This window comes from Clinocottus analis, unplaced genomic scaffold (assembly GCF_023055335.1).
Source record: "Clinocottus analis isolate CAN_PGR_092001 unplaced genomic scaffold, fCliAna1.0.p SCAF_9, whole genome shotgun sequence".
Lineage (NCBI taxonomy): Eukaryota > Metazoa > Chordata > Actinopteri > Perciformes > Cottidae > Clinocottus > Clinocottus analis.
In genome coordinates, this window is record NW_027176251.1 from 21,959,335 (window position 1) to 21,981,126 (window position 21,792).

Below are 21,792 nucleotides of genomic sequence, written 5' to 3' on the forward strand. Positions count from 1 at the left end.
CAACACACATCCACACAACATACAACCAACAACACAACACAAAACCAACAACACACAGAGCTCTGTTTGAACAAACCTATATTAATGGTAAGTAGTCTGTAGTGCGGGGCCGGTCAAAACCTAGAAGCTAGAATCTTAGGACTCACTGATGACTGCTTTCCCACAGGGGTTCACGTGCGTCTGATGAGTGAAATGCTGATTGTGTTACTGTTTTTTACATTTGCAGTTGTATTTAATCATCAACTAGCCACAGTGCTGTTGTTACTGCTGCACCTGGGGGTGCTGGTGCTTCTACCCATGGCCTCTCCTTAGCGCGGGGAGAGGTTTCTGCCGGTGCAGCTGTGCTGCAATGTCTTGTCTGCACTGTGCAGGGTCAGTGTGGCGGTTTTGTTGATAGATATGGACAACATGCATTGTTGTTGACATGATGGGTTACGCTCGCCCCTTGCTGTGCTGGCCCTCGTCGGGTGTATTTCCTCCACTGCAGTGCTCGGCGACCGGCTCGGCTTGGAAAGGCTCGGCTCGGGCAGAAGTTGGCACGCCGGCTCCGGTTGCGTGCTTTAGAGCGTCCGTGCCCGGACATCGCCGCTGCCCGGAGCCGTGGATGATGAGTTTGCTGTACGTCTCTCCCCGCCGGAGGGACGCGGTCCCGGCACTGTTGACCGGTGCGCGCTGTCCTGAGTGAGTGACGCGCACTGGTCTATAGTAATGGGGAGGTGTCTGTGGTAATGGGGAGGAGTCTAGAGTAATAGGGAGGAGTGTAATGGGAAGGAGTCTAGCGTAATGGGCCATGTTCGGGCCGAGCACCGGGTCCGACCGTTCGCATGACAGACCTTTCATACAGTCCGCTGCTTTTTAGAGCCGCAGCACATTTTCGACAATAGAAAACCCCGCGGCACACCAACAACCAAAAAAGTTACAAGGTGGCACATTGTAGCATATTATTATATATATATATATATATATATATATATATATATATATATATATATATATATATATATATATATATATATATGGTGACTTTATGATGAGCAAACAGCTGTTTGTCATTGAATAAGCTCGGAAATGCATTCATACTTAATTTACTGTGTCAGCAATACTGATAGTAAATATGAATAGTACCTCTGTAAGTTTCCAAGACTATGAGCCTTTTTAATAAGTATGTAGTATATACATCATGAATACTCTGGGTCCTTTGCAGTCTCCAAATGGCAAAACTCCTCGACCTACCATTAGAAAAACGTGTAAAATATTCATTTTCGGTGGTATTGTTATCTGCGTGTGACTAGATCCAGCTTCATGCTGTGGCCCCATTGTGTGGTCCAGTTCATAACTCACAGCTATACTCATCTGCAGGCATCTATTTGCCGATTGTTTCAAGCCTTTTACGTTGTAGTGCACAACCTTTGAGTGTCGTGACTAGAACTACCAGGACGTTGTGGAAATGCGACTAAAGAGAGAATCCAACTGTTAGCTTAGCATCTGCTAACTTGGTCTTGAACCACGACGAGCACAAGAACTACCTTCTGGGCATTAGACGTCCACGGCCCAGTATAATGTGTTTACATCCAAGGGTCAAAGAGCAGCTGTTGCTATCGATGTGCCGGGTGTGCCCCCCTCAGCTTCCCACAGAAAGATGCTGTGTGGCCGTGTTAGCTTCACGGGATGAGACAGATGCTAAACTGAACAGCCGTCATGTTGTCGTGCTGACCACCAGCTGGAGCTCTTGCACTGTGTGCGGCAGTTTGCTCGGCCAGGCGTTGGGCACCTCAGCGATAGAGCTGATGAAGTCTTACGGCCCAGGGATGCGACAAAACCGCTCCGTCAGAGCCACAATCACTTGAACATGGTTGGCTTGTTGTTTCTTTTCTTGTCTTTTCAATGTTCTTTGGAGTACAGCTTGCAGATTGATAGCCAGCTGACCGACCTAGTAGGCTGCAGGATTAATCAAAATATCATCACAATCTTTATTCAGGCCTCTTTTGCTATCTCATTTTTACTTAACCACGGCTTAATGATGTCAATGATGACAGTCAGAAAGAAGCGTCCACGTCCACGGCCTAGTTTTGTACAACCAACTGAAAACGTAAGACAATCAGCCAACATCCACTGTCTTAAGATGACACACTGCCTCCCTGAGCTGAAGGTCCTTCTCTATTCAAAACAAAGAGGACTGCCACTCAGTCACAACCGCTTTCCAATTGGTCCTCAAATTCACAAAAAGATTGTTGATGGCAAACATTACCCACAAGCAAGTTATGTTATCGTTGAAATACAAAATAATATTTTCTATATTCACATATTGAGGCCTATATGGAAACCAATAATTATTGATTGGTAGATAGCGCCGTACGTGTGAGGCTGATATGGAAACACAAAATCATTGATTGTGGTTTCTGATTAATTGGGATCACTTGTCGCCTCGTTGGACCAACGATGGAGGCAGAGACACAGATGAGAGTGTTGGGGTTTCCCTCTCTAATCATCTCCCCCCTCTCTTTCCAGGTGTAAGCAGCTCAGGATGTCCGCCCACCTCCTCCTCCTCCTCCTCCTCCTCCTCCTCCTCCTCCACTGCCCAGGGCTTCTCCCTCGCTGAGCCAGCCATGACCAGCCAGCACACACATACACACCCCTCCTTCAGCTCCATCCACTCCATGGCCGAGCAGCAGCAGGTAACACACACACACACACACACACACACACACGCCTCTGGCACAGGGACTGATTTATAGTCGTCCCGTTTCACCTGTTGATGGTCTCAGCAGCGCTGCAACACCAGAGGGCGCGTTTCTTTAATTCACTTTTTGATATAGATTCAATGATGTCTTCTGGAAACGAGACTGCTGCGTGTGATCTCTGATGAAACAAGTCATATTGTACAGAGGAGCCGGCTTGATCACAACATATATGTATATGTTACTGAAAAGGAATAGATTACTTCTTTAACCAGCAACAAGCTCAGAAACTCAAAATGTTTAGTTTTTTTTAAATACAGTGGTCCTGTATCAGCATTTTATTCATTTATGTGAATAAAACTGAATTGAATGGTTATCTTTTAATGTTTGCATTATCATTGAAGATGTAAACAGAATGAGTACAGAATTGTATGAAACATTTCCAAAAATGTTGGGAAACCTCATCAGAGCCAATACTCTGCTCAAAAAGCACCTTGATCACTTGTTTGATACCAACGTCCTGCAGACATTCTCTATCTGGGGTAAATGTACAACTCTTCATTTGTTCTGGGCTGTAATTGTTGTGTATTGAATAGAATATGAAATAGCCATAAAAAAAAGTCACTTGGATTGTAAAAAGGTCCGTCCCTTCGGGGAAAAGGTTGAGAACCACAGAGAGAACCGCTATGAGAACCACTACGCTTACCAACTATTGACAAACTATTGTTACCAACTATTGTCACCAACTATTGTTACCAACTATTGACAAACTATTGTTACCAACTATTGACAAACTATAGTTACAAACTGTTGTTACAAACTATTGTTACCAACTATTGACAAACTATTGTTACAACCTATTGTTACCAACTATTGACAACCTATTGTTACCAACTATTGACAAACTATTGTTACCAACTATTGACAAACTATTGTTACCAACTATTGACAAACTATTGTTACCAACTATTGACAAACTATTGTTACAACCTATTGTTACCAACTATTGACAAACTATTGTTACCAACTATTGACAAACTATTGTTACCAACTATTGACAAACTATTGTTACCAACTATTCTTACCAACTATTGACAAACTATTGTTACCAACTATTGACAAACTATTGTTACAACCTATTGTTACCAACTATTGACAAACTATTGTTACAAACTATTGTTACCAACTATTGACAAACTATTGTTACAACCTATTGTTACCAACTATTGACAAACTATTGTTACAAACTATTGTTACCAACTATTGACAAACTATTGTTACCAACTATTGACAAACTATTGTTACCAACTATTGACAAACTATTGTTACAAACTATTGTTACCAACTATTGACAAACTATTGTTACCAACTATTGACAAACTATTGTTACAAACTATTGTTACCAACTATTGACAAACTATTGTTACAACCTATTGTTACCAACTATTGACAAACTATTGTTACAAACTATTGTTACCAACTATTGACAAACTATTGTTACAACCTATTGTTACCAACTATTGACAAACTATTGTTACCAACTATTGACAAACTATTGTTACAAACTATTGTTACCAACTATTGACAAACTATTGTAACAACCTATTGTTACCAACTATTGACAAACTATTGTTACAACCTATTGTTACCAACTATTGACAAACTATTGTTACCAACTATTGACAAACTATTGTTACAAACTATTGTTACCAACTATTGACAAACTATTGTTACAAACTATTGTTACCAACTATTGACAAACTATTGTTACCAACTATTGACAAACTATTGTTACCAACTATTGACAAACTATTGTTACCAACTATTGACAAACTATTGTTACCAACTATTCTTACGAACTATTGACAAACTATTGTTACCAACCATTGACAAACTATTGTTACAAACTATTTTTACCAACTATTGAAAAACTATTGTTACCAACTATTGACAAACTATTGTTACCAATTATTGACAAACTATTGTTGCCAACTATTGACAAACTATTGACAAACTATTGTTACCAACTATTGACAAACTATTGTTACCAACTATTAACAAACTATTGTTACCAACTATTCTTACGAACTATTGACAAACTATTGTTACCAACCATTGACAAACTATTGTTACAAACTATTGTTACCAACTATTGAAAAACTATTGTTACAAACTATTGTTACCAACTATTGACAAACTATTGTTACCAATTATTGACAAACTATTGTTACCAACTATTGACAAACTATTGACAAACTATTGTTGCCAACTATTGACAAACTATTGTTACCAACTATTGACAAACTATTGTTACCAACTATTGACAAACTATTGTTACCAACTATTGACAAACTATTGTTACAAACTATTGACAAACTATTGTTACAAACTATTGTTACCAACTATTGTTACCAACTATTGTTACAAACTATTGTTACAAACTATTGTTACAAACTATTGTTACCAACTATTGTTACAAACTATTGTTACAAACTATTGTTACAAACTATTCTTACCAACTATTGACAAACTATTCTTACCAACTATTGACAAACTATTCTTACCAACTATTGTTACAAAGGTGGACATGAATATTTGGACTCTGTTCTGATTGCAGAAAGAAAATATTGCTGAATGCATGGCAAAGAAAATGGTTCGGAGGCAGAGGGGCAAAATGTGAAGATCCTGTTAATGTGCAATCCGTTATGCTCCCACCCCATTTTCTTTGAGATGGTAGACGATGGACTGACTATGGATAAGTCCCTACATCTGAACTATCCCTTTAATTTAACAAACATTTATGTCTGAAGTCTGTATGATTCAATATGTAAACGTGGAGGGTTCATCGTCAAACTCTGGTGGTGCATATGTGAACTGCCAGACGTGTGTTTGAATGTGATACTCAGTGTTTTCAGTGCTGAAGTAGACTGTGACGCCGTGTTGCTGCCCCCTGCAGGTGCTGTCTGATATGACCATACTCCAGCGGAGGATCCCCCCCAGTTTCAGAGACCCTGCCAGCGCCCCACTGAGGAAACTCTCTGTCGACCTCATCAAAACCTACAAGCACATCAATGAGGTATGACACACACACACACACACACACACACACACACACACACACACACACACACACACATCTGTGTGTGTGTGGTCGTCTTGTTTCCTAAGCTTCCAATTACTGTAAGCTTCCTGAATGTATTCATTTCTATGTTTGTAGTATTAAGGGTCTCTATTTAATTGTAAAATCAAATGTTTACTACACTAAATACCTTTGAAAAAAATGTCAGGAGTTAAAAAATAGTGTTAAAATCTCTTTAAAAGAAAAACAACTGAGTTATTAATGAACAATGTTTTTCTTTTTTACAATCAACACTTCAAATGACACGCAGTACAAAATGTAAACATACTTTAGTGTTTCATTTTTACCTCTTTACTTAAGATTATATTAAACATGTTTAATAAATATACATTACATCAATTTAGAATTTTCTTTTTAAAAAATCCCTTTTAGAAGCCGTATATTTTTTAAATATATATAATATGCATATGTTTAATATGCATAAGTCATATATTTAGAATGTGCTGATCATTGTAATGCCTTCATCAATGTGACCACATAACAGCTTTACATGTGGATGTGGTGTCATAAACACAGTTCAAAATGGCCGACCCCCTGGCTGAGACCAGGAAGCAGAAGGAGACCTGGGCTGTTTCTTCAATACCTTTCCCGATCCTCAGGTGTACTATACTAAGAAGAAGCGACGGGCCCAGCAGGTCCCTCCAGAGGACAGCAGCACCAAGAAGGAGAGGAAGGTCTACAACGACGGCTACGACGACGACAACTACGACTACATCGTCAAGAACGGAGAAAAGTGGCTGGACCGCTATGAGATAGACTCGCTGATCGGGAAGGGCTCCTTCGGACAGGTATGTTTTCCTCCTTGCCTCACGGAGACGAGGGACAGCCTACCGCAGTGTTGTCATGGCGGCGTGTCGGTGTGTGTCTGCAGGTGGTGAAGGCCTACGACCACCATGAGCAGGAGTGGGTCGCCATCAAGATCATCAAGAACAAGAAGGCCTTTCTCAACCAGGCCCAGATCGAACTGCGCCTGCTGGAGCTCATGAACAAGCATGACACGGAGATGAAATATTACATAGGTAAGAGCGCGCGCACGCACACACAAACACACACACACACACACACTGAAAGCCAAGACTCGAAAAAAGTAAGGAATTTTTACAGAGTTTACAGGAAATGCTTTTACTGTTGTTTATCTCTTAACCTCTTTCCTTTTTTCCCATCTGTGTGTGTGTGTGTGTGTGTGTGTGTGTGTGTGTGTGTGTGTCTCCGTACAGTCCACCTGAAGCGTCACTTTATGTTTAGGAACCACCTCTGTTTGGTGTTTGAGTTGTTGAGCTACAACCTGTACGATCTGCTGAGGAACACCAACTTCAGAGGAGTCTCCCTCAACCTCACCAGGAAGTTTGCACAGCAGCTGTGTACAGGTGGGTCCGCCAACAGGAAGCTGTTTGTGTAGCTGCATGTGCTCCGCCCCCTAGTGGACCAAAGACGAGAGGAACAATGCACTTTGAAATCAGCATGTCAGGAAGTAAGAATGTTGAGGTGATTCAGTACACGGCCTCACTGAGTGATGAGTGTTCATCAGGAGCTCGGTGCTGCGAGAACCTCCAGGACCACGTCCCACCTGAAGGCTGGTTCACCTGTACGAGACTGGAATGAGTTGAAGATAGTTTACTAAGATGTTGAATACATCTTGAGGATGTTCCATAGGTCGTGCCAGTGAACAGTTTTAATAATGATTATTTATGTAAAGTATTGTTCAGAAGGTTTTTGATGTGCACTGAGGTGACACCTAAATAAGAAACGCTGTGCAATTTATTTTACTTCTATACTACTAAAAAGACAACATGTTCCATAATGATTGCAGAATGTTTCCAAAGTCAGTTGAGTTACTGTAGCATCCATAATGTAGCATCCATAGTGTAGCATCCACAGTGTAGCATCCATAATGTAGCATCCATAGTGTAGCATCCATAGTGTAGCATCCACAGTGTACCATCCATAATGTAGCATCCATAGTGTAGCATCCATAGTGTAGCATCCATAGTGTAGCATCCACAGTGTAGCATCCACAGTGTAGCATCCATAGTGTAGCATCCATAGTGTAGCATCCACAGTGTAGCATCCATAATGTAGCATCCACAGTGTAGCATCCACAGTGTAGCATCCATAGTGTAGCATCCATAGTGTAGCATCCACAGTGTAGCATCCACAATGTAGCATCCATAGTGTAGCATCCATAGTGTAGCATCCATAATGTAGCATCCACAGTGTAGCATCCACAGTGTAGCATCCATAATGTAGCATCCATAGTGTAGCATCCACAGTGTAGCATTCATAGTGTAGCATCCACAGTGTAGCATTCATAGTGTAGCATCCACAGTGTAGCATCCATAGTGTAGCATCCACAGTGTAGCATCCATAGTGCCATAGTGTAGCATCCACAGTGTAGCATCCAAAGTGTAGCATTCATAGTGTAGCATCCATAGTGTAGCATTCACAGTGTAGCATCCATAATGTAGCATCCATAGTGTAGCATCCATAGTGTAGCATCCATAGTGTAGCATCCACAGTGTAGCATCCACAGTGTAGCATCCACAATGTAGCATCCATAGTGTAGCATCCATAGTGTAGCATCCATAATGTAGCATCCACAGTGTAGCATCCACAGTGTAGCATCCATAATGTAGCATCCATAGTGTAGCATCCACAGTGTAGCATTCATAGTGTAGCATCCACAGTGTAGCATTCATAGTGTAGCATCCACAGTGTAGCATCCACAGTGTAGCATCCAAAGTGCCATAGTGTAGCATCCACAGTGTAGCATCCACAGTGTAGCATTCATAGTGTAGCATCCACAGTGTAGCATTCACAGTGTAGCATCCATAATGTAGCATCCATAATGTAGCATTCATAGTGTAGCATCCACAGTGTAACATCCACAGTGTAACATCCAAAGTGTAGCATCCATACTGTAGCATTCATACTGTAGCATTCATAGTGTAGCATCCACAGTGTAGCATCCATAATGTAGCATCTATACTGTAGCATTCATAGTGTAGCATCCACAGTGTAACATCCACAGTGTAGCATCCATACTGTAGCATTCATAGTGTAGCATTCATAGTGTAGCATCCATACTGTAGCATCCATACTGTAGCATCCATAGTGTAGCATCCATACTCTAGCATCCATACTGTAGCATCCATAGTGTAACATCCACAGTGTAGCATCCAAAGTGTAGCATCCATACTGTAGCATTCATACTGTAGCATTCATAGTGTAGCATCCACAGTGTAGCATCCATAATGTAGCATTCATAGTGTAGCATCCACAGTGTAACATCCACAGTGTAGCATCCATACTGTAGCATCCATACTGTAGCATTCACAGTGTAGCATTCATAGTGTAGCATCCATACTGTAGCATCCATACTGTAGCATCCATAGTGTAGCATCCATACTGTAGCATCCATAATGGAGGATGTCTGCTCTGGTCCACAGCGTTGTTGTTCCTGGCCACTCCAGAGCTGTCAATCATCCACTGCGACCTGAAGCCAGAGAACATCCTGCTGTGTAACCCCAAGAGGTCCGCCATCAAGATCGTGGACTTTGGGTCCTCCTGCCAGCTGGGACAGAGGGTGAGCAGCACACACACACACACACACACACACACTAACACACACACTTACTCTGACACACACGCCCACTCACACACACACACACACACTCTACTGTGGTGGAGCAGCTCTACTGTGGTGGAGCAGACACAGGAGCAGTAATAGTTTGTGTGGCTCTCAGATCTACCAGTACATCCAGAGCCGGTTCTACCGCTCCCCCGAGGTTCTGCTGGGGATGCCCTACGACCTGGCCATCGACATGTGGTCTCTGGGCTGCATCCTGGTGGAGATGCACACCGGAGAGCCTCTCTTCAGCGGCTCCAACGAGGTAACGGCTGCGTCTGCCTCACCCGCCACCTGGAGGGTTACAGGGGGAATGCTTTTCATGTTCTTAATCTCTGTCTCGTGTGTGTGTGTGTGTGTGTGTGTGTGTGTGTGTGTGTGTAGGTTGACCAGATGAATAAGATAGTGGAGGTTCTGGGGGTTCCTCCTAGCCACATGCTGGATGCAGCTCCTAAAGCCAGGAAGTATTTTGACAAGCTGTCAGACGGCCTGTGGACCGTGAAGAAGAACAAGGACATGAAGAAGGTATCTGCTCCTTCTGTTGACAAAAACATACACCAGATTCAGAAGTAAACAAAAACAACTCCCTCATAGAAAATGTTGATCATTCTCGGACTAGACGTGCTAGCTCAGGCTAGCTCAGATTCACATGATGGTTTTATTTAGTCAACATCTGTGAGTTTCTAAGAATAAATTTAGGAATGAAAGGAAGAAGTGAAAGACTTTCTCAGGTATTTAAATATGCAAATGAGGCATTATTTAATAGTGACATTTGGTTGATTTAGGACACAAATCTAAATTTAGATTTATTCATAAAAATCCACCAAAATGTGTATGTAGCGTTCCATCCAGCTTCATTGGTCCAATAGTTTCAGCCTCTGGTGTGAGTTCCTCCTCTGAAGGCTCGTTTGTTTCAGGAGTACAAGCCGCCGGCTACTCGCCGTCTTCATGAGATTCTGGGTGTAGAGACCGGGGGCCCGGGGGGCCGGCGGGCTGGGGAGCCCGGACACGCCCCCTGTGACTACCTGAAGTTTAAAGGTGAGCTGACGTCCCAGAATGTGAAGGACCGTGGGCCTGCGTGGCAGCTCTTAACCTGCGAGTCCTCTTTCAGACCTGATCCTGCGCATGCTGGACTACGACCCGAAAAGCCGCATCACGCCATTCTACGCCCTGCAGCACAACTTCTTCAAGAAGACCACCGATGAAGGAACCAACACCAGTTCTTCCACCTCCACCTCTCCTGCCATGGACCACTCCCACTCCACCTCCACCACCAGCTCCGTCTCTAGCTCTGGTAAAGTGCTCCACCCGGGCTCCAGAGTCCGGGCTCCAGAGTCTGGGCTCTGGACTCTTTACTTTGATCTTCTGCGTTGGTGTGAAACAGAAGAGACTCGTGAAGAATTCTGATCTTGATTTAAATCCATCAACATTCCAACAAAGGATGAAGCAGAACATGTTCTTCAAGAGAACCGCGACGCTGAAGCTCTCGAGTCTTTATTCTCTTATTTTGTTCACACACAAAAAACACTTTTGTGTGCAATTTATTTTTGCAATTGGCAAATCACTCAGAAATAAAAAGGCAGCGAACCAAAGCAACTTTATTATGCGACGGCAACTTCAGGAGCCTTGATGAAACTCCTTTAGACACCAGGAGACTTGTGAAGGCTCCTGGTGTCTGAAGGAGCTTCATAAGGCTCCTGGTGTCTGAAGAAGCTTCATGAAGGCTCCTGGTGTCTGAAGGAGCTTCATGAAGGCTCCTGGTGTCTGAAGGAGCTTCATGAAGGCTCCTGGTGTCTGAAGGAGCTTCATAAGGCCTCTGGTGTCTGAAGGAGCTTCATGAAGGCTCCTGGTGTCTGAAGGAGCTTCATAAGGCTCCTGGTGTCTGAAGGAGCTTCATAAGGCTCCTGGTGTCTGAAGGAGCTTCATAAGGCACCTAGTGTCTGAAGGAGCTTCATAAGGCTCCTGGTGTCTGAAGGAGCTTCATGAAGGCTCCTGGTGTCTGAAGGAGCTTCATAAGGCTCCTGGTGTCTGAAGGAGCTTCATAAGGCTCCTGGTGTCTGAAGGAGCTTCATAAGGCTCCTGGTGTCTGAAGGAGCTTCATAAGGCTCCTGGTGTCTGAAGGAGCTTCATAAGGCTCCTGGTGTCTGAAGGAGCTTCATGAAGGCTCCTGGTGTCTGAAGGAGCTTCATGAAGGCTCCTGGTGTCTGAAGGAGCTTCATAAGGCTCCTGGTGTCTGAAGGAGCTTCATAAGGCTCCTGGTGTCTGAAGGAGCTTCATAAGGCTCCTGGTGTCTGAAGGAGCTTCATAAGGCCCCTGGTGTCTGAAGGAGCTTCATAAGGCTCCTGGTGTCTGAAGGGAGCGGCGGCAGTTTAACGCTCTGCTTCCTCTCCAGGTGGCTCGAGTGGTTCTTCCAATGACAACCGCAACTACCGCTACAGCAACCGCTACTACAACTCTGCTGTCACCCATTCGGACTACGAGATGACCAGCCCTCAGGTACGAGCCGCGTCCGTGCGTCCGGCAGCTGGTGGCCCTGCATGCGTCTCACCTGTCGCTCTCCACAGGCTCCCTCCCAGCAGCAGATGAGGATGTGGCCAGGCAGTGATGGTGGAGGTGGGGGTCAGGACCCAGCATACACCCAGTTGCTGCTCCACAAGCCGGCCGCCTCCCAACAGCACCAGCGCCACTTCCTGGACCCGCCCCACCACCCGCATCCCACCTACTCCCACCACGGGACGGGCGGGCGCGGCCTGCGGCAGAGCGGACAGACGGGCATCGGCGGAGGGGGCGGGCCGCAGGGATCCCCGCCCCAGATGAGTGACAGCATGGATGTGGGCGTGTCCCTAGGGCTGCACCACCTGGGGGCGGTGTCTTCCATGGAGGCGTCTCAGTTCGGCTCGGCGTCCCTGCCCCTCGCTCTGCCGATCGGACTGTCGGCCTTCCGGACTCGGACGGCCCCCAGCGCCCCGGGGCCACAAGCCCCGCCCCCCGAGGACTACTACCCCGCCTCCAACAACAATAACCCCGCTGCGGGGGGCCGAGGGAGGCCGGACTCAGACGAGGGGCCCGCCAACTCTTGATAAAACCTGAACCATGCCCTAAAGCCATACAATTTTAACTACAACTACTACAACTACACATACAGCCAGAGTTCAGAGACAAAGAGGTGAACTTTGTGCTGACGGAGACAGTTTGTACTGCATGAGAGGAGGAGGAGGAAGAGGAGGAGGGGGGGAGGAAGATGATGAAACTCCCTTTTTATCCCGTTTTAGTTTGTTGTCCTTCTGTTGCGACTGTAATTGGAAAGGAATGATTGTGACGAGTTTGTTTTTATTAATATTATTATTGTTGTTTAATATTATTTGATTTTTCTCGGGTTTGAGGAGTTGCGTGTTCTACTTGGTTGTTGTTTAAGCCTGGAGAGGAGGAAGAGGAAGAGGAGGAGGAGGAGAGAGAGGAGCCGTGCTTTTCCATTTTACTCCATGTGGAAGATCACATGTTCATGTCACGCTGGTTAGTTATGACATCAGAGTGTTCACACACACACACACACACACACACACACACACACACACACACACACACACACACTGCATCCTGAGAGGTGTGTGTGTTCAGGACTCCTCTCCTCCTCCTCCTCCTCACTCTCCAGCTGGTGGTGACGGAGGAGGAGGAGGAGGAGGAGGCAGGACACTGATGCCTTCCTGGCGCTCGTAGGGATCTCTTTCTCCTCCTCATCCCCCCCTCTCCTCCTCTCCTCCTCCTCCTGTTGTGTTTCTCCTCCAGACAGCTCCTCCTCTCTGTGCTGCTAATCACCATGACAACTGGTCCGGATTGCTGCTAAAGATCCAACACAGATCAATAAAGAAATAAAAAGAAATAGAAACAGAAATAAAAAAAATAAAAAAAACTTTTTAACCCTTCTGCTTAAGAGAAAAGGATAAAGTAAGAACCACTGCATCTCAATGTATTTATTACTATTTAACAAGAAAAAACAAACTGAAAGTAACCCTTTTTTCTGCTCTTCTTTGTTTGGTTGCCTTCTTTCTGCAGGTGAGCTCTGATTGGCTATTGTAACAGTGACAGTAACTGGTGACATGGGAATGCCACCGGTTGTGGGGGCTGGGTGGAGGGGAGGGGTTTGGGGCAAAATAAAGTTGGATATATAATAAGAATAAAGAGTATACTTTTGCACACCAAAGTCAAACAAACATGGGATGTCCACTTTTCTTCCTACTAATCTGATCCACCGCCTCGTGTTGGTCAGGATGAAGCTCGTCCACAGGTCACTCAGGACGCCGCGAGGCTCCGCCCACGACGAGCCGCACGCGAGGCTCCGCCCGCCTCTGCCGGGACCCACCCAGAGTGTGTGTGTCTGTGTGTGTGTATATGTGTATGTGTATATATATATATATATATATATATATATATATATATATATATATATTAGGAACCGGTTCTCCAGGTTCTCAGAGGAACACACGCACGTTTCCTCCACAGCTCACGAGTCCAAACCGCTGACGGCGGCTCAGAGGGAGAGAAGAAGGAAGCGGACCAGAAGAACGACACGTTGTAAACCGCTGGATCAGAAACGGTTTCCCTTCGGCCCGTTTGTGTGTTAGAGGGAAGTGTGTGTGTTAGAGAGAAGTGTGTGTGTTAGAGAGAAGTGTGTGTGTTAGAGAGAAGTGTGTGTGTTAGATGGAAGTGTGTGTGTTAGATGGAAGTGTGTGTGTTAGATGGAAGTGTGTGTGTTAGAGAGAAGTGTAAGTGTGTGTGTTAGATGGAAGTGTGTGTGTTAGATGGAAGTGTGTGTGTTAGATGGAAGTGTGTGTGTTAGATGGAAGTGTGTGTGTTAGAGAGAAGTGTGTGTGTTAGAGAGAAGTGTGTGTGTGTGTGTGTGTACGAGAGAAGTGTGTGTGTGTGTGTGTGTGTGTGTGTGTGTTAGAGAGAAGTGTGTGTGTGTGTGTTAGAGAGAAGTGTGTGTGTGTAAGAGAAGTGTGTGTGTAAGAGAAGTGTGTGTGGCGACCAGAGAAGGTCACCATGAGGACCAGAAAGCAAGATTATCTTTAAATTTACCTGATCAGATCAAAAGCTCACAGATCTGAGATCTCGTTACCTTTCCCAAAAGATCCGAACGGGAGAAATTTGCTGAGTTTTCAATAAAGTGAAGGAGATGCAGATCAAACAGAATGATGGTTACCACGGTTACCTAAATACTGCCTCACACAATTACTACAAATCATGAGCAGCTTTGCGTGTCATTCTGTAGTCAGATTGTATCTTTGTGCCTGTTTTACATCACATTGTAATCATTTTGTGTCTTTGTAGTTGCTGTGTGTCTCTTTGTAGTTTTGTGTCTCTTAGTAGTAGTTTTAGGTATGTTAGTAGTTGTTTTGGGTCTCTTTGTAGTTGTTGTGTGTCTCTTTGTAGTTTTGTGTCTCTGTGTAGTTGTATCTTTTTGTAGTTGTTCCGCATCTCTTTGTAGTTGCTGTGTGTCTCTTTGTAGTTGTTTCACATCTCTTTGTAGTTGTGTGTCTCTTAGTAGTTTTGTGTCTCTTTGTAGTTGTGTCTTTGCATAGTTGTTTCACATCTTGTAGTTGCTGTGTGTCTCTTTGTAGTTGTTTCACGTAGACCCGGAGCGAAGGGCAGGACTTGTGGTGCCAGGAGAGACCAGCCTGCCGGTCTCCTATCATAAGGCACTAACATTTTCTCAGCTAAAGACCAGGATGCAGCAGGCGGAGCTACTTAGGTGTCACAGGTAAGAATGTCAGTCAGGGTTTCACATTTATAAATTCACTGCAGAACTGCATGCTGGGTTGTCCTGTCAAACTTGTTATAAGTGGGTGAGCTTTACCCAGCATGCAGTTCGGCAGTATAATTTCATAAATGTGCAACCATAACTGAATGTGTTACGCTGTCACGTAAGAGGTCTATGCCACACTACATCTTGTCGGTCCATGCCGCACTACATCCTGTCGGTCCATGCTACACTACATCCTGTAGAAACATGCTACACTACATCCTGCAGGTCCATGCTACACTACATCCTGTAGAAACATGCTACACTACATCCTGTAGGTCCATGCCACACTACATCCTGTAGGTCCATGCCACACTACATCCTGTCGGTCCATGCTACACTACATCCTGTAGGTCCATGCCACACTACATCCTGTAGGTCTATGCCACACTACATCCTGTAGGTCCATGCCACACTACATCCTGTCGGTCCATGCTACACTACATCCTGTAGGTCCATGCCACACTACATCCTGTAGGTCTATGCCACACTACATCCTGTAGGTCCATGCCACACTACATCCTGTCGGTCTATGCCACACTACATCCTGTAGGTCCATGCCACACTACATCCTGTAAGTCCATACCACACTACATCCTGCAGGTCCATGCTACACTACATCCTGTCGGTCCATGCTACACTACATCCTGTAGGTCCATGCTACACTACATCCTGTAGAAACATGCCACACTACATCCTGCAGGTCCATGCTACACTACATCCTGTCGGTCCATGCTACACTACATCCTGTAGAAACATGCTACACTACATCCTGTCGGTCCATGCTACACTACATCCTGTAGAAACATGCTACACTACATCCTGTAGAAACATGCTACACTACATCCTGTCGGTCCATGCTACACTACATCCTGTCGGTCCATGCTACACTACATCCTGTAGAAACATGCTACACTACATCCTGTAGGTCCATGCCACACTACATCCTGTAGGTCCATACCACACTACATCCTGTCGGTCCATGCTACACTACATCCTGTAGAAACATGCTACACTACATCCTGTAGGTCCATGCCACACTATATCCTGCAGGTCCATGCTACACTACATCCTGTCGGTCCATGCTACACTACATCCTGTAGAAACATGCTACACTACATCCTGTAGGTCCATGCCACACTATATCCTGCAGGTCCATGCTACACTACATCCCGCAAGTCCATGCTACACTACATCCTGCAGGTCTATGCTACACAACATCCTGCCGGTCCATGCTACACTACATTCTGCAGGTCCATGCTACACTACATCCTGTAGGTCCATGCTACACAACATGTTTCTAAGTTTCTAACCGGTTCTCCCCACTTAGTGGCACTGAGAATCAACCACAATCAGCGACACAGAGAAACCAATTTTGATTATCGGCAGTTCCATCGTTAGAAACGTGAAGACGGTGACGACGGGGACGACAGTCAAATGTATTTCAGGGGCCAGAGCGGGCGACGTTGAGTCTTATTTGAAACTGTTGGCTAAAGATAAACGTAAATACAGTAATACTGTGATTCACGTCGGCGGTAATGACTCCCGACTTCGCCGCTCGGAGGTCACTAAAATCAATGTTGAATCGGTGTGTACCTACGCTAAAACAATCTGGGACCACGTAATCTTCTCTGGCCCTCTCCCAAACACGGTGACTGACGAGATGTTTAGCCGCATGTCAGCTAAGGTCTAATGTCTGCTAATATGACCAAGCTTATTGGTCGACTTCGTCCATAACAGACCAGGCAGAGTTGTAGTCTTACACACCTCTCTGCGTCTTCTTTAGAGCAACTGAGCCCCAAAGTGACCCGCCTGGGGCATGAGCTTTGAGAATTTAGCAGGTCTGTGTTTAAGTAGTGATATGAACCCCAAATGAGTTCTAATACTTGTGTTATTTTATATAATTTTTTTCATTATTTTGTTGTGAAATTTTTTATTTTTTTTTAAATTTAAAAAAAAGTAATCCGAGTGTTTTCGCCCCCACGTTAAAAGGCCTGAACAAGAACCTACAGAGTTGAAACACCCTCTTTGGAAAGATAATGACCTAAAGAACCGGAGTCTGCAAGAACATTCACAATAAAACAAAGCCTTGGCCTGTTACTAACGATTTTAGTCAAAAAACTGTGTCGTTCAGTTCAAAAATGGAAAAGTTAGAAGCTTTATGCCTAAACATGCTCTGATTGGTTGAAGCCTGTATCAAAATCTGCAGAAATCCCGCCTTAAGACATGTGACTTGTTTGAAACATCACAGGCACACCAGGAAGTGGGTTACAGCACTTTGTTACTGCAGGACTGAACGCATTGAAAAACGAGACATCCCGGCTTAACTTGAACTTTTCAGGTACTAACCAACATCCACTAAGCTGCTACCATACCTTGTTAGATTCGTAAAGACTTGCAGAATAACATATATGTGTTTATTATTCTTGAACTCCGTTGTTAAGGGTAGTTATTAACAGAAACGTGAAAAGTAACTTTGGCTCAAAAAAGTGATGGCAAGGTTTTTTGAGGTTACGGGTTTTATGTAATTTCATAAACTTAACGGTATTTTTTATTTTTCTGTTGAGATAGATCTCTTCCCTCAAGACTTTACTGTATTTTAGTAATTTAAATGAAGTTAATCAACGTTGTGGTTCTGGAGATATTGTAGGAAACATCACTTGACCTTTTTTAAAATGTTCTTGTCTGATAATGGGTGCAGCAGGCTCTGGGGAGCATGTGGCTTCAAAGGTTAACTCTATAGAGACTGTGTCGGCCACTTAAATTAATTAAATCAAAAGTAATCAAAAGGTGAGTGCGTGTAGAAAAAAGAAGACGCAAAATAACTGCCCATGAATTGAGAAGGATCAAGCGTGAAGCTGCCAGGAAGCCATTGGCCACCAGTTGTGCCATATTTCAGAGCTGCAACGTGTCTGGCGTGGCAAGAAGCACAAGGTGCTCAATACTTAGGGACCTGGCCAAGGTAAGGAAAGCCAAAAAGAGGCCACCTTTGAACAAGACGCACAAGATAAAACGTCAAGATTGGGCCAAGAAATATATGAAGACTGATTTCTCCAAGGTGTTTTGGTCTGATGAAATGAGAGTGAGTCTTGATGGGCCAGATGGATGGGCACGAGGCTGGATCAGTAAAGGGCAGGAAGTTCCTCACCGACTCAGACGCCAGCAAGGTGGAGGTGGGGTACTGGTATGGGCTGGTATAATCAAAGATGAGCTTGTGGGACCTTTTCGGGTTGATGATGGAGTGAAGATCAACTCCCAGACCTACTGCCAGTTTCTGGAAGACACCTTCTTTAAGCAGTGGTACAAGAAGAAGTCACCATCATTCAAGAAAAACATGATATTCATGCAGGACAATGCTCCGTCACACGCATCAAAATACACTACAGCATGGCTGGCCAGAAAAGGTCTAAAAGGAGAAAAAATAATGACATGGCCCCCTTGTTCACCTGATCTGAACCCCATTGAGAACCTGTGGTCCTTCATAAAATGTCAGCTCTACAAGGAGGGAAAACAGTACACCTTTCTGAACAGTGTCTGGGAGGCTGTGGTGGCTGCTGCACGCAATGTGGATCGCAAACAAATCAAGGCACTGACAGAATCTATGGATGGAAGGCTTTTGAGCGTCATGGTGAAGAAAGGTGGCTACATTGGTCACTGATTTGTTTTTGGTTGTCTTAGAATGTCACAAATGTTTATTTCAGAATTTTGAGTTGTTATATTGGTTTACCTGGTGAAAATAAACAAGTGAGATGGGTATATATTTGTTTTTTATTTTGTTGCCTAATAATTCTGCACAGAAATATTTACCTGCACACACAGATATCCTCATAAAATGGCCAAATCTAAAAAGAAAGCACACCAACTTCCAAAAATATGAAACTTTGATAATAAGGAGCCTTTTGGGTTGATTGAGAACACAATTGTGGCCCAATAATAAAAATAATTATCAAAAATACAATTTGCCTAATAATTCTGCACACAGTGTAGATTAAATTACAATACCAAGAACATTTACAAGAACATTTCATAATGTCTCCACAAAATCCTCTTTTATCCGACCATTGCCTTATAACGTTTGGGTTTATACTACCAGATTATACGGCATTAGGCAAGAGTTTTATACTAGATGTTTAACTGACAGTGCTGTTGTTAGATTTAAGGAAGTGATTCCTTCTGTGTTTGAGTCATTACCATGTCTCAATATAACAGAGGACTTCTGTACTAACTTTAGTCCTGTACAAACTTTAGTCTGTCTCAATATGACAGATGACTCCTGTACTAACTTTAGTCCTGTACTAACTTTAGTCTGTCTCAATATGACAGATGACTCCTGTGTTAACTTTAGTCCTGTACTAACTTTAGTCTGTCTCAATATAACAGAGGACTCCTGTGTTAACTTCAGTCCTGTACTAACTTTAGTCTGTCTCAATATAACAGAGGACTCCTGTGTTAACTTTAGTCCTGTGTTAACTTTAGTCCTGTGTTAACTTTAGTCTGTCTCACTATAACAGAGGACTCCTGTACTAACTTTAGTCCTGTACTAACTTTAGTCCTGTACTAACTTTAGTCTGTCTCACTATAACAGAGGACTCCTGTGTTAACTTTAGTCCTGTACTAACTTTAGTCTGTCTCACTATAACAGAGGACTCCTGTACTAACTTTAGTCCTGTACTAACTTTAGTCCTGTACTAACTTTAGTCTGTCTCACTATAACAGAGGACTCCTGTACTAACTTTAGTCCGTCCCAGATGGATCATCTTGTTGATGGTGCTATTGGCTCATTAAGAGTGACTCTGGACTCGATAGCTCCTCTAAAAAAGAGGAGTATTAAACAAGGAGACTAGCTCCATGGTATCACCGTCAGACCCGCATATTGAAGTTAGCATCGTGGAAGCTTGAGCGCATATGGCGTTCCAGTGGTCTGGAGGAGTCCTGGTTAGTTTGGCGGGATAGTTTGAGAACATACAAGAAGGCCCTCCGTATTGCCAGAGGAGCCTATTACTAAAACTAATAAACAAAAATAAGAATAACCCTGGGTTTCTCTTTAGCACTGTGGCCAGGCTGGTTGAGAGTCATAGCTCTGTGGATCCATCTATTCCTACAGAGCTTAGTAGTAATGATTTTATGAATTTTTTCATTGATTAGATTCTGACCATTAGAGGCAGGATTGATGTTCTTCTGGCCTTGACTATTGCTGGTCCATCCTCAGGTGAGGTGGACTTGGAGGCGGCTGCGGGCCCTGATGTGTGTTTGAATAGATTTTTTTTCTCATTGGCCTCCACCAATTGTCTTCAATGGTTTTTACTTCTAGATCCTCTACCTGTCTCCTGGACCCTGTTACGAGAGACTGCTTCAAGAAGTTTTGTCTTTAATTAGCACCTCGCTATTAGATATTATTAATGGGTCTTTACTAACGGGGTATGTACCACAGTCTTTTTAAGTGGCTGTAATTAAAGCTCTCCTTAAGAAGCCCACCCTCCATTTAGAGCTGTTGGCTAACTACAGACCTATTTCTAACCTTCCCTTTCTCTCTAAGATACTGGAGAAGGTAGTCACAAAACAGTTATATGACTTTTTACATTTTAATAGTTTGAGGAGTTTCAGTCAGGATTTAGAAAGCACCGTAGCACAGAGACGACACTAGTGACCATAACTCATGACCTTTTAGTTGCATGAGATAGGGGACTTGTCTCTGTACTTGTCCTGGTAGATCTTATTGCTGCATTTGACACCATTGATCATGACATTTTATTACAGATTTTAGACCAGTTGATTGGTGTTAGAGGCATTAAGATGCTTCAAGTTGTATTTATCAGATCGATGTCAGTTTGTTTATGTAAATAATGAAGCCTCAAGGACCACTGCCGTTCGTTATGGGGTTCCACAAGGTTCTGTACTTGGACCAATTTCATTTACCTTATATATGCTGCCTTTAGGGAATATTATTAGAAAACATTTAATACATTTTCACAGCTATGCCGATGATACTCAATTATCAATTAAGCCAGATGAATCCACCAGGTTGCTAAACTTCAGGCGTGTCTTAAAGACATAAAGATTTGGATGACCTGTAACTTTCTGCTGCTGAACTCTGATGAGACCAAAGTTATTTTACTCGGCCCAAACACCTCAGAAACCAATTATCTAATGATGTAGTTTCTCTGGATGGTATTGCTTTGGCATCCACCACCACCAAAAGGAATCTTGGAGTTTTATTTGACCTGGACTTGTCCTTAGGTCCACATATTAAACAAATTTCAAGAATTGCCTTTCTTCACTTGCGTAATATTTTAAAAATCAGACATATCCTATCTCAAAATTATGCAGAAACGTTAATCCGTGCATTTGTTACTTCAAGACTAGATTACTGTAACTCCTTATTATCAGGCTGCTCTGGTACGGACCTCGGGTCTCTCAGTTAATACAAAATGCTGCAGCTCGTGTACTAACGAGGACTAGAAAGAGAGATCATATTACTCCTGTATTAGCCGCACTTCACTGGCTTCCTGTAAGATTTAGAATTATATTTAGCAGGGTTACTTGTGGTTCC

At 43.6% G+C, this 21,792-nt stretch overlaps 1 protein-coding gene across 4 annotated transcripts in view; it reads left to right on the forward strand.

Moving 5' to 3' along the window:
- dyrk1b (dual-specificity tyrosine-(Y)-phosphorylation regulated kinase 1B) overlaps nucleotides 1-13,786 on the forward strand; it is a 43,374-nt gene extending 29,588 nt beyond the window's left edge. For 3 of the 4 annotated variants that reach the window (XM_068569377.1, XM_068569379.1, XM_068569378.1), the window contains exons 2-13: nucleotides 2,509-2,675; nucleotides 5,635-5,754; nucleotides 6,417-6,605; nucleotides 6,689-6,836; nucleotides 7,035-7,184; nucleotides 9,264-9,400; nucleotides 9,561-9,707; nucleotides 9,827-9,967; nucleotides 10,360-10,480; nucleotides 10,554-10,736; nucleotides 11,835-11,938; nucleotides 12,007-13,786. In XM_068569377.1, coding sequence (XP_068425478.1) covers nucleotides 2,607-2,675; nucleotides 5,635-5,754; nucleotides 6,417-6,605; nucleotides 6,689-6,836; nucleotides 7,035-7,184; nucleotides 9,264-9,400; nucleotides 9,561-9,707; nucleotides 9,827-9,967; nucleotides 10,360-10,480; nucleotides 10,554-10,736; nucleotides 11,835-11,938; nucleotides 12,007-12,522 — 2,025 coding nt within the window. In that variant the 5' untranslated portion in view covers nucleotides 2,509-2,606 and the 3' untranslated portion in view covers nucleotides 12,523-13,786. The remainder of the gene's footprint in view (nucleotides 1-2,508; nucleotides 2,676-5,634; nucleotides 5,755-6,416; nucleotides 6,606-6,688; nucleotides 6,837-7,034; nucleotides 7,185-9,263; nucleotides 9,401-9,560; nucleotides 9,708-9,826; nucleotides 9,968-10,359; nucleotides 10,481-10,553; nucleotides 10,737-11,834; nucleotides 11,939-12,006) is intronic. The other variant, XM_068569376.1, reaches the window with a different exon arrangement.
- Nucleotides 13,787-21,792: the final 8,006 nt, after the last annotated feature.